The sequence below is a fragment of the Cavenderia fasciculata genome (genome assembly GCF_000203815.1).
Source record: "Cavenderia fasciculata unplaced genomic scaffold Scf_ET2XIPL01CNAVH-3, whole genome shotgun sequence".
Classification (NCBI taxonomy): Eukaryota; Evosea; class Eumycetozoa; order Acytosteliales; family Cavenderiaceae; genus Cavenderia; species Cavenderia fasciculata.
This window is the reverse complement of record NW_004457723.1, coordinates 1,116,713-1,129,478: the sequence shown is the minus strand read 5'-3', so window position 1 is coordinate 1,129,478 and position 12,766 is coordinate 1,116,713. Positions and strand designations below refer to the sequence as shown.

Sequence of the window (12,766 nt, the reverse complement as noted above, 5' to 3'; positions counted from 1 at the left end):
ATTGCTACAATTTATGTGTATATTTGTAAAAACTCGAGTTTTATTCAATTTACTCTCTTTCTTGGCTTCTCAATCTACCGTTGGCATTGGTAACCTTGATATCGAGTTCACGAGCTCTTTCGACGATAGCCTTACGGGTCTTGGCAGAACAAGCGTGGAAGATTTCAGCAGCGTATCTTCTGTTTTGCATGAGAAGGACTTCCAACTCTTCAACGTTTCTGACGACGAAACGCTTGAAACCGTTTGGATCGACGTCTCTGGTCTTTCTGTTTGATCCGTAACCAGCATCTGGCATTCTTGCGGCACCTGAGAATCTTCTTCTGACTCTGTTATCAATACCTCTTGGCTTTCTCCAGTTTCCCTATTATTATTTGAATGATGATAATGAAGTGGTGTGATTGAATGTTAGACACGCGTTTCCTGTTCTTATCTGTTTGTATTGCTAAACACTTACGGCGACTCTGTTGAAGAGATCAGATTGGAAACGGAAGAAACGGGTGGTCTTCTTCTTGATGATCTTTGATCTGACAATTGGGGTAGGCATTGTGGGCTGTAAATGATAAGATAAATGATGATAGGTAATAATGAAGATTGATACGACGTATGATTGGTATAGGAGGAAGGGAGAATGTTAGATTACATATGTCTCTTTATATATTTCTACATTATAGGTTTATAGTATAAAACTACATAGCTACACAGATACACACCTTACTGATACTGCAGGGATATTGAGTACTGTTGCTGTTAACGCTCCTTTCGTCGTGGATAGCCTCACTCGTCAAGTGAGTGCCAAAAAATTAGATTTTTCGTTAAATTCAATTTTAAGCCAACTAAATTTTCGCCCGTCCACTCGTCTCACGAATTTCAAAAAGGTTTGTGTCATACACAATAGTGTTAATGATATTTGTTGATTGATATATATACAATTTATTAAACATTCATATTTAATATATATTTCGGGTTTCATCACCATCTTTAATAGTAATCTTCATAGTCATCATATTCATTGTATTGTTGTTGACCGAGAAGAGAAGCCATTGAAGCGGGTTGTTTCTCGGGACCATCATCATCGTCATCTTCTTCTTCTTCATCTTCATCGTCTTGATCGTTTGCAGCAGGAGTTGGTTTCTTTTGTTGCATTCTAGGTCTAGCCTCTTCTTGTTTTGGTTCAGGGACGCCTACCAAATTATTAATCAAATTCTGAATTCTTTGATCTTTAACTCTCTTTCTAAGTGCCTCTGCCATTGCCTCGGCAGCAGAAGCAGCTGTTTGTTTCTTTGCTCTCTTTCTAATGGGTCTACCCATTGCTCTAGCTTCTTCTTCTTCCTTTTCTCTTGCTGCATTCTTTTCAATCCATTCCTTGTTTAATTCTGTCCAAATTAATTCCTTTGCATTTCTCTGGAGAAAAAGAATGATTAGATTAAATTAGATGAGTATTAATCTTAATCTCAATTACTACTACATACAACTGATTGATTTCTTTCAATATAGAGATCAAGTTCATCATCTTCTAAATCATCCAAAGTGGCAGTTGGTTCAAAAACTTCTGGGTTGATTGGTTGTTCTGGTTGAGTACTAGTGGTACCCTCAAGAACTGGATAGTCATCGATTACTTCATCTAAACCTGGTAATGGTGCATTCATGTCATAATCTTCTCTTGCTCTTTCTTGTAACATCTTTAAATATGATTGTGAAAGTGTAGTTGGAACTAAAAGAAAAATATTAATAATAACAAACTATAGGGAATATTTTGATATAGTACATACTTTGAGATAGATTATGAATGGAAACATTTTCCAAATTATTTTCTTTTAAAACGTTACTAATATCATCTTCAATTGGATCGATAATGATAGTGTTATTGTTGTTATTTACATCTTTTTTGGTTGCTTTCATTTTTGCTACCTTTTTTGCTACCTTTTTCTTTGGTTTACTTTTTTCTTTTTCCTCTTCTTCTTCATCTTCTTCTTCAATAGTAGGTAATTCTTTTTCAACCTTTTCCTCTTTATCTTTTTCTTTATCTTTATCTTGACTTGGTTCAATAGTACCACTAATTTCTTCATCACCATCCTTTTTCTCACTTGACTCTTTCTCCTTGTCACCATCTTCTTTTTCCTCTTTGTCTCCATCTTCCTTTTCCTTTTCTTCCAATTCCTTTTGTTTTTCCAATTCTTCCTTTTCCTCTTCTTCTTCAGCTCTAGTTTTTTTCTTTTTCTTTTTTGGTTTCTCCTTTTGAACTTTCTTTTTTCTTTTTCCTTTTGTTTTCTCTTTTACCTCTTCCTCTTCTTCTTCTTCTTCCTCCTCTTCATCATCTTCATCTTCAGTATCCTTTCCTTTAATTAATTCTAAACCTTTTTTCAAATCTTCTTTTGCTTTTGTATCATAGGTTTCCAAATCCAAATCAAATAGTGTGTCTCTTGTACTCCATTCCATTCTTTTCTCTTCGTCCTTTGCTTGTTGTAATTTGATTTTTTGTTCTGCATCTATTTCCTTTAATCTATTTTTGATAAAACTTGGTGGATCATGTTCAGTCTCGACATCGATTGCATCAAATTCGTCAATGGTGAGTGCGGCAGAAGGAGTATCTTTAAACTCTTTGAGTCTCTTTATAATGGTGTCTTCACCAATCTTGACAACCTGAACAATCTCTTTGACCGTTCTCTTGAAACCATGAATCTTTGCAGCAATAAATAAACTGGCACCACAAATACCAGAGGGACGTCTACCAATACTCATCCAATCTCTTTTCATTCTTGCCACCAACTTTAGGGCAGTGTTGGCAACCTCTTGTGTCTTTTGCTCAAACTCTAATCCAACTGCAAATCTTTGAATAAACAAAGCAGGGTCTACCAATGGTAATTGAAATCCAAGTGTTTGAATAAACTTTAAGAATGTACTAGCCAATACAAATACATTTAATTGTATTGCTTCTGAAAAATCAATTAATAAATCTAAATAGAAAGAAATAGAAAGAAAGATATGATTAATATATATAATGTATAATATAATATAGATTGATGATGTGACATACGAGGAGTTAATTCTCTTCTACAAACAGTATAGAGACATGTAGCAGAGACGATTTGAGTACTACGACCTTTAGTGAATTTAAAATCCATTGCAGTTTCGTACAATCTGACACCCATATCGATATGAACATCCTTTAATCCAACTTGACCTGCAATAGTGTGCATTCTTCTTCTCGCATTTTCAGTCGAGAGAGCTCTTGATTCACCACCCAACGATCTGTATGATCCTCTACCAACTTGTCCACGTGCATTGACAAAAGTACCCATCAACCCTGATGTCTCTGAGAATTGAAGTTCCGATACAATATTTGATCCATCTATTACCTATATAATAGTAATAGGGAATGAATGATGATGATTAGAATCAAAGTAGGGGAAAGAAAACTACTACTACTACTATTAACTATGAACTATTAACTACATACACGACTGCAACCAGTACAGAAAGTACCATCATGTGATGTATCAAATACTGTACATCCACAGTGAGGACATGCTTTCGCCATAGATAATACTTTAATTAGAGTTGAAACTACTTAAACTATAGTACTTTAATTAGAGTGACTGCTAAAAAAAAGAGGCGCGAGAAAATCAAAATCGTTGGTTTTCCACTTTTTTCTCAAATAATATTTAAATAATTTACTTTTTTTTTTTAGATGTTTAATATATTGTTTTTAATTTTATTATTGATAGCCATTGATAACTAAATCGACAAATACCTTTAGATAATATTGGTCAAAACCAAAATCTTTTAGTAGTCTTTGAAGACGTTGTTGGTGGGCGTCAAAGTGTTGTTTGAGAGAGGCGAATCTTGTAGTGAGGGAATAAATAAGTACCAATACAACCATTTTCCAATGTGACGCTGAAAGTGATGGTATGGGTCTGGTCAATGAGAATGTATCAACCAAATCAATTAAATGTTCCTTTGATGATGTTTCTTGTATATTCATATCATTTAAAATTGCAGGATAACTAAAATCAAAATAAATAAATGGAAATGGAATTGATGGTTAGTTGAATGTTTGTTTGTTTGGTTTCTACTACTATACTATACTATACTTACTATAAAGATAAATAATGATGTAAAGCTTGTTTGATTTGAGGAGTTTGTGGGATTGTAGTTTCGGGTTCATGATCGTTATTTGTGGATTTAAAGTATCGTTCAGTTTCAATGGTACGCCATTCTGAAAGTGGTGAATAGACAGAGTGATAGTTTGATATGGGTTGGTTTGGTTTCTTGCCAACAGAGGTAATTGGTTTCTCGTAGAAACAATAGATTGATTGCTCAGAGTCTGATTCTTGGTCGTCACCAGTTGACAAGTAGTCATCGGCGCCGTCATCGTCATCCTCATCGCCGTCTTCACCACCAAACGACATATTATCAGACATGGCATCGGTAAATGATTTATCGTCTGCCGTCAAATGTTCATCGTCACTAATAATCGATTTTGGCAATGATGATAGTGACCCGCTACTACCTCCATTACCAAATCTTTTTGTCATTTTTGGTGTTGTTTTCATATCTACATCTTCTACTACTATATTTGTCGTCGTTATCTGTGGTGGCGGCGGCGTAGAAACAACAACAGCAGCAGCAGCAGGAGCAACAGGAGTAGCAATGGGTACTAGCGGCTTGTTTAATACTATTTTACTATTGACAGGTGTATCACTATTAATTGAACCAAATTTCATATTTAATGGTGTCTTGGACGCTGATTCATTTTCTACAATCTTTAAATTATTTCTACAATTAAAAAAAAAAGGGAGTGATTAGATTACTAATATTGGTTTGGTTCGTTACGACATATCAACATACTCTATATTTTCAATTATATTATCCTCTGGTTTGATACTAAAAGTGTCAGGGTCGATATTTCTAAGATGTACAGGTGTGGGATCAAGAGTAAATCTATAAAACTTTGATTTTGTCAAACAGTCGGTACTACAATAGTTGGATAGTTCACTTTGGTCGTATACTTTTTGATCCTTTGTTGATATGATATATTTATGTGTATTTTGATTCTAGAAGAAAAAAAAAAGTCAATGATAATGAATGTTAGCAAGTGCTGTTGATGATTATCTCTCTCTATGAGAATAAACATACTGGTTTGATTTGATTCTTGCAATTTGGAAATCCACAAAGTTTAGATATAGCACGTTCCAATACTATATCATCATAATGATTTGGTTGTAAAAAGATTGCCTATTGAAAGAACAAAACTTGTTAGTTATAAAGTATTGACGATTATTGGTCTATGTACATACATATTGTTTAAGTTCAGCATCAGAAACAGAGATATCAATAAGATAGGACTGAATCTCAAAGGTCTTCTTTTCAACCTTGACCTTTTCGGTCAGTTGCTTTCTAAACTCTTCCTTTTTTCTTTCAAGTCCTTGGTTGGGAGGCATAACGCCGTCCTCTTGAATGATTGGTTCAGTCGTCGAGGAAGAGGAGGGAGCATTCTTTCGAGCGACACCAGCAGTGGTTATAGTTGATTGTGATGAGTTGTTGGATGATGACAAAGGCTTCTTCTTGATAACCTTTTTAATGACTCTAACCTTTGGTTTGACAGGCTGTGGACTGTCAATTTCCATTCTTTTCCTTCTTCTTTCTTTTTAAGATATATATATATATATATGTATGTAAATATATGTAAATATAAACGAGTATTAACTATGATATATAAATGTTATTATATTATGTATAACAGCAGCAGCAGCAGTTCTTTTCCTTTTTCCTCTTTGTTGTCTTGTTGTTCTTTATCTTTCTTGGTGTTGTGTGTGAGTGTGTATCTTGTTTAATGAGCAAGCAAGCAAGCGTGAGTGGAGTGAGATGAGAGTGAGAGAGTGGAGGTGGGTGAGATAAAAAATTGTTTTTAATAAGATAAATGGGTATGAAAAGCTTCTCTTTAGCAGACAGAAAGCTAACAAGCAGGATCATAGTATCATCACCTGACCTGGGATATCGGATCGATTAACAAACATCAATTTATTAAAAATAATAAAATTAATAAAATAAAATTAAAACCCAACCTACTTTCTAAAGTGATGGGTTTGGCAATAATCAACTATGATCAGAAATCAATTAATTTACCCAAGAATATTTTTATTTATTTATTAATAATTTAATAATAATAATCATTGGAATACCAATACTAATAAAAATTAATTAATTATTATACTTTATTATTATTAATAAATAAATATAAAAATAAATAAATGGTTTAATGATTTTTCAAGGGTGAACAGAAGACTTTGTATTGACACTTGTTTGTTTATAAATCTGATCAGATTAACAAGTACAATAATAATAATAATACACACTATGTCATATTGATCGAAATGATGATGACTAGTAATACAGAATCATCATCTCGTAGCGATAACAATAACAACAATAATAGCAAATATTACAACAACAATAATAATGATAATAATAATAATAGTGATAATTTAGAAGATGAAATACTAATACAAAGAAAAAAGGTTAGATTATACTATGACAAGAAACTTGGTGAAGTTAGAGTTATGAACGACGATGAAGAAGTGGTTGAAGAGATAACTGAAAATGATATAAACAAGATCGATGAAAGTATATTTGATCATCATCAAACCAAAGTAAATCCTGTCAAACAACTATATAATCTGGTGATTGAACTTCAAACAACCATCATTCAACTCAAACGTAAACTTCAATCAAAGAATATATGTTTTAGTGATGCAACTCCAATGTTTGCATTGAATCATTCATTCTTACAAGAGTATGTGAGAGAGAGAGAGAAGAAAAAAAGAATATATATTTATATAGTTTGAGAACAAATCATTAATGTTTCAATATCTTTACGATATATATATTTAGAGAAAAGATAAAAGATTTGGAGAATTTTGTATCAGATTACTATAGAACCTATCCTAGTCATGAACGAATAGCAACTGATAAGAGGAAAAGAGATCAATCTATGGGTAGATACAAGAAAGAAGATGGAGAACAAGACGACGACGACGATGACGACGATCAACAAGATTCAAAACAACATCATAATCCATTGATATTCTATTACGACGATTTATTTGTTCAATCAAGATTGGGTGTTCCAAAATTGGCTCATGCAACAACTTCCATACCTTATAGTTTTGGCAAACTACCAAACTATGAAAAAGATAGAAAATGTTTGGTTGAAGATGAGTATGTTAAATACAATTGTTGTACATCAAAAAAGAAAGGTATATTCATTACTAATACAATCTATCGATCAATAGGGATGAAAAGGAGAAAAAATTTGGTGGAACTTGTTTTAATTGTTCACAAACTGGTCATAGCGTATCCGAGTGTCAATATGTATGTAGAGAATAGAAACAAAAAGTATTGGAATCAATTGATTTGAACTAACAAGGATATTGTTATAATTAGCCGGTTGATCATAGAAGAATCAGAAGAAATAGAAGAATATTCATGGAACAAAAACCATTACCAGCAGGAAGATACTTTAAAGCATCGACTGCTGGAGATGATAGTTTAAATCGACTAAAAGAAAGATTAGACAATTTAGAAGAGAAAATGAATAGTAGTAGTAGTAGTAGTTCGAGTAATGGTAACCAAGAGGTCAAACCAAGAGAAAGAGAAAGAGACCAAGACGACAATGAAACTGAAAATGGAATAACAGATGATACTACTCCACAGCCTATAAAATCTGTATCAACATTTGATATTATTAAAAAGAATCCAAATAGAAGTTCAAATACATTAAGTAGTAGTTCCAATGATGGAGATGATACCAATAACAATAATAATAATAATAAGAATAGTAATAGTAGGCAATTGTTAAAAAAGTATGATCATAATAGCGACTTTTTACCATTCCCAAAAGAATTGGATGAGCAGGTTGTCGACGAGTCACCATACTCTCCAAGTAGTAATTACAGTCCTCCACCACAAAACGTATACCATTACAACTATTTACATGGATCTTCACAACATCAACAAATGGTCCAACATTATATCCAACAATTTGTATCACATCATAATCAACCACAACAACAACATCACCAACAACAACAACAGTATTCACCACATCACCAACAACAACAACATTATCAACAACATAATTTACCAGCGCATTTACAACCTCCTCCTCCTCCCCAACATTACCGGTCACAACATGGATACCCACAACAACATGATTCTCCACAACAACAACATTATTCACCACAACAACAACAACATTATTCTCCACAACACCATTATTCACCTCATCAACCTCCTCCTCATGTATATCAACCACTTCCTCCTCCACATCCCCAACAGCACTACCAAGTGTCACCTCCGATCAATTACCATCAAGAACGACAATACTATCAGGCACCACCTCCACCACCTCCCGATCAACCACCTCAACATCAAGAATACTATGAAATGGATATCGAAGATGGAGAGTTATAACAAATAATAATCAATTAATAACTAATCAATTTAAAACACAAAACTCTCTTGAAATAATATTATTTATATTGTAAATAGTAAAAAAAACAAACAATCATATGTACATGATTGGAAACAATTCAATTAATATTATCTTTTCTTTTGGATCATTTTTTATTTCTTCTTCTTTTTTCTTTTTAATGTGTACCATTTGTTTTTTTATCTGGATTTACCCAAATCAAATCATCAAAATCAGCATCAGATCCATGATAAACAAATGAATTACCATTCTTTAGAGAATTTGAAACTTCTGATGCCTTGAGACCTTTATATCCATTGAATGCATACTCGTAAGCCAATCTTGAAATAGATCTTTGTAATGGGAATGTTTCAAGGTTCTTTACAAATTCTTCAATCTAATAAATATATATAAGAGTATGAGAATGGGATGTTCTTTTGTTTTTGTTGTTGTTGTTGTTCTTTTTTATGTATACATACAGGAAGCCATTTACATTGAGCAATTTCATTTGGATCCAAATTAATATCAGAAGATAGAGGTTTGAGAGCACAAACAAAATAAATATCACCTCTATTGAATTGATAGTTGTGTAGTTGTCTAAAACCAAGTACCGAAACAAATTCAGTCTTTACACCAGTTTCCTCCCAAACTTCACGAACTGCAGTAGTACAAATATCCTCGCCCGAGTCGAGAGCACCACCTGGAATCTTCCATTTGTTGGGACGTTGTTTCTCGGTGATTAAAAGAATCTCTTTCTTGTCGTTGATGACCAATCCTCCACAACCAATGAAATGAGATGTATAGTCTGGCAATCTATTCTTGTCTTGAGGCAACCATTTTGTCAACATGATATAATCCGATTGACAATGATGGAATGAAAATCCTTGTCTAACAACAATTGGAATGAATTCAGACTTTGATTCTGGTATTTTAATCCATACTCCTCTTCTCTTATTTTCTACCCAATATTCAATACTATCTAGATAAATTAAAAAGAACAGAATAATAAATATCAAAGGCGTTATATATAACTTTACATTCATCCATCCATCATTCGAACATACTTTTAAGATGAATTTCAAAAGTATCAACATCATTTGGATATTGAGTGTCATCGTTGACAGTGATACCATCGAAAATATCAGGAATACCTCTAAAGATACCGGGGAGTTCGTGAGTGTTGAATCTCCAGTCTGCTTGCTTTTCAACTGGTAATAGTCTTTGTGTATTGGTTTGAGATGTCATTATTTTATATTGTAAATCAACAAATGATGGAGTTGATGATGATGATGATGAGGTTGTATAATACTTCTTATTACTATTGTTTGTATTGTCTAGTTTAAAGAATGTCGATGATGTCGATGATGATAGTTGTCTATTACTACAGCAAAAGAGTGAAGAATGAGGAATCTGATTAGTTATTAATGTATTGTTTACTCGAGAGGCTGCTGTTGTAAATGATAATAATGATGATGATAGTCTATTTAGCTTTAAACTTAAACTACACATGTGGGTGGTGAATCGAAAAAAGTTATTAAATAAATTAGAAACAAACAAGACTATAAAAAAAGAAAACTATACTTTGGGGAGTAGGTGCTGCAAAGTATAGTTGGATATTAAAAAAAAATTATCCTCCAAACAAACAAGAAAGATATTTTTTTAAATCCAATTATTAATATTATTATTTATTAATCTTATCTTGGGTTCATATCTATCGATCTTTAAATGGGAAACAAAAAGAAAGATTAAACTTACAATTTATTGGTGGGATTAGCCAATCAAATAATTAATATATAGCTTAAAGATAATAATAATAATAATAATAATAATGAATATAGTAATCTATATATTTATAGTGATCCAATCAATCAATGCTCGGCATATTAATATTAATATTCCATAGTTTAAGATGGATGATACCGACACCATGTCAAAAAATTATGATCAATTTCGGGTGATTCTGTGCTTGAGTGGTGAATTTCAATTCAGGGTGTCAAATTCGATGAATTTATGTGTAAATTAATTTGATAAGATAGTTTTGGAATCATAGTATTTCCCTTCTCTCTCTCTAAAAGATGTAGTATCAAAAGTATAGAATGAAATGGTATTCTTGTTCTTCTTTATTGATCAACGTACATCTTTGATGATACTGATGGAAGTTGAAGGTCAATTTCATCGTTGTGGTCAGGTCGAGGACCGAACGATCAGTTGATTCACCCCAACAACATCCCTTTGAACCACCCAACAAAAATTATCTTTTTTGAAAACACACCAATCACCATCTTTCTCTTTCAAGTCACTAACATAATGGTGAGCCTTTTCAGGATGATTATAGCGAAAGGAGTGGTTGGATCTGTCAGATCAGATGCTGAATGACTTATTCAACCTAACCCTTGTATTATTAACAACAATAAAATAACAACCAAACCAAACCAAAAACCACAAACCATCAATCCTTTTACACTTTACTTTAGAAAGAGAAAGAGATAGAGAGAGAGAGAGAGAGAGATATATATAAATAAACTTCATCATCAATCAATCATGATCACATCAACTTTATTAGTATGTGCAATAATACTATTCCTAATAGGTGTTTGGAATAGAAACTTTGCAAGAAAGGTACGTACTTACTTATATGATATCATAGACATCTATATATCTATAATATCTAATAACTACAATCCTCTTTTATTTGATTGATTTTATTTATTCATCAATAGAACTCACCACCAGGACCATTCAAATGGCCAATTGTTGGTAACTTTTTAATGATGAAAGGAAAAGCACCACATCTGTTTGCAAAGGATTTGTATTTAAAGTATGGACCTGTTGTTAGAATACAGATTGGTGATTGTTCATCTGTATTTTTGACGGAATATGATACCATCAAAGAGGCATTTGTTGACAAACCAGAGATATTCGCACCTCGTTTCCCAAGGGCTAGTAGAGAAAAGGCATTCAGAGGTATGAGTATTATTGCAACGAGTGGAGAGTTTCACAAAAAGGCAAGAGGTATTGCATCGTCACATATCACTCAATCAAGATTCAAGAAATTGGAAGAAGACATTTCACACGAAATTGAATTACTTTGTGATGCGCTAAAGGAAACTTCAAATGGTGGAACACTCATCGACCCACATAAATACATTAAATCGTGTGCTCTAAACATAATATTTAAATTCCTCTTTGGTAAAAGTATTAGATGTGACTATGGTGATAATAGTACAAATCAATTGGTTGTTGAAATCAATCAAGTCGTTCAAATTGCTGCTAGACCATTCCTTCAAGATTTCTTTCCTTATTTAACTAAATTATTAGATGGTAAGTATAAATATATAAATATATATATATATATATATATATATATATATATATATAATAATAACACCAGGTTATAAGAGTATTAATATTTATTTAATTGTTTTTTTAATTTGTAGGAAGACCAAAAGTATTTTTTGAAAGATTTGAATCATTACATGAATATACAATGTCAATTGTAAATGAAAGACTTAAAGTGTATGATGGATCAACTGAACCAACCGACTTGTTAGAAGAGTACATTGTTAGATACAAAAAGGGTGAAATTGAATTAGATGCTATTGGATTCATTATGATTGATCTGATTTTGGCTGGTACAGATACATCGGCCAATACAATATTATTTACTATATCGGCGTTATGTGATAATCCAGATATTCAAGAAAAGTTATTTTCAGAATTGAATGGTGTCATTGGTGATAGATTGCCACACATGACTGATAAATCAGCTCTGCCATACACCAATGCTGTCATCAAGGAATCACTTAGACGTTTTTCTGTGGCACCACTTGGATTGACACATGTTGCAACGGAAGACACCGAAATTAGAGGATACACTATTCGTAAAGGTGATCAAATCATTCAAAACCTTTATGCAACTGGATTGTCACCAAAGGAATGGAACAACCCAGAAGAATATGACCCATCAAGATTCCTAAACAATGATTCCACAAAATATAAAACTGTATTTGGATGTGGTCCAAGAGTATGCTTAGGAATGTCTCTGGCCGAGAGTGAATTGTTTTTAATCATTTCAACTATATTCAAAACCTTCAAATTCAAAAGTGATAAACGAATTGGAACTGACACTATTTTTGGTGTAACTCTATCACCAGTTGCTTATCAAGTCTCTGTAGATACAAGATAGAGAGCTAAATAGATGATGATTAATTAGTATTCATCATTTAAAAATAAATTAATATTTATGTATTCTAGATTCTAAAAAGTAAAGAGAGAGGTGGTGGCAATTAAATGTAA

At 32.6% G+C, this 12,766-nt stretch overlaps 6 protein-coding genes across 6 annotated transcripts; 2 read left to right on the top strand and 4 right to left on the bottom strand.

Moving 5' to 3' along the window:
• Positions 1–49: 49 nt before the first annotated feature.
• On the bottom strand, positions 50–544 carry rpl32 (S60 ribosomal protein L32; the record flags this gene model as incomplete). Its single annotated transcript, XM_004367093.1, has 2 exons — positions 50–361; positions 455–544. 2 exons carry the CDS (start codon positions 542–544, stop codon positions 50–52), a joined length of 402 nt encoding a protein of 133 aa, XP_004367150.1.
• Positions 545–978: 434 nt separating this feature from the next.
• Positions 979–3,538, bottom strand: brf1 (TATA box-binding protein-associated factor; the record flags this gene model as incomplete). The annotated part of the gene is made up of 5 exons (XM_004367092.1): positions 979–1,401; positions 1,470–1,711; positions 1,770–2,954; positions 3,035–3,356; positions 3,458–3,538. The coding sequence occupies 5 exons, from the start codon at positions 3,536–3,538 to the stop codon at positions 979–981; spliced, it is 2,253 nt and encodes a 750-aa protein (XP_004367149.1).
• Positions 3,539–3,715: 177 nt separating this feature from the next.
• Positions 3,716–5,627, bottom strand: DFA_07285 (uncharacterized protein; the record flags this gene model as incomplete). Its single annotated transcript, XM_004367091.1, has 5 exons — positions 3,716–4,004; positions 4,096–4,776; positions 4,849–5,054; positions 5,137–5,235; positions 5,298–5,627. The coding sequence occupies 5 exons, from the start codon at positions 5,625–5,627 to the stop codon at positions 3,716–3,718; spliced, it is 1,605 nt and encodes a 534-aa protein (XP_004367148.1).
• Positions 5,628–5,920: 293 nt separating this feature from the next.
• Positions 5,921–8,472, top strand: DFA_07284 (uncharacterized protein; the record flags this gene model as incomplete). Its single annotated transcript, XM_004367090.1, has 5 exons — positions 5,921–5,974; positions 6,324–6,793; positions 6,892–7,218; positions 7,293–7,371; positions 7,444–8,472. 5 exons carry the CDS (start codon positions 5,921–5,923, stop codon positions 8,470–8,472), a joined length of 1,959 nt encoding a protein of 652 aa, XP_004367147.1.
• A 176-nt stretch (positions 8,473–8,648) lies between these two features.
• DFA_07283 (uncharacterized protein) lies at positions 8,649–9,979 on the bottom strand (the record flags this gene model as incomplete). The annotated part of the gene is made up of 3 exons (XM_004367089.1): positions 8,649–8,867; positions 8,950–9,449; positions 9,535–9,979. 3 exons carry the CDS (start codon positions 9,977–9,979, stop codon positions 8,649–8,651), a joined length of 1,164 nt encoding a protein of 387 aa, XP_004367146.1.
• Positions 9,980–11,011: 1,032 nt separating this feature from the next.
• Positions 11,012–12,656, top strand: CYP555A1 (cytochrome P450 family protein; the record flags this gene model as incomplete). The annotated part of the gene is made up of 3 exons (XM_004367088.1): positions 11,012–11,089; positions 11,191–11,791; positions 11,908–12,656. The coding sequence occupies 3 exons, from the start codon at positions 11,012–11,014 to the stop codon at positions 12,654–12,656; spliced, it is 1,428 nt and encodes a 475-aa protein (XP_004367145.1).
• Positions 12,657–12,766: the final 110 nt, after the last annotated feature.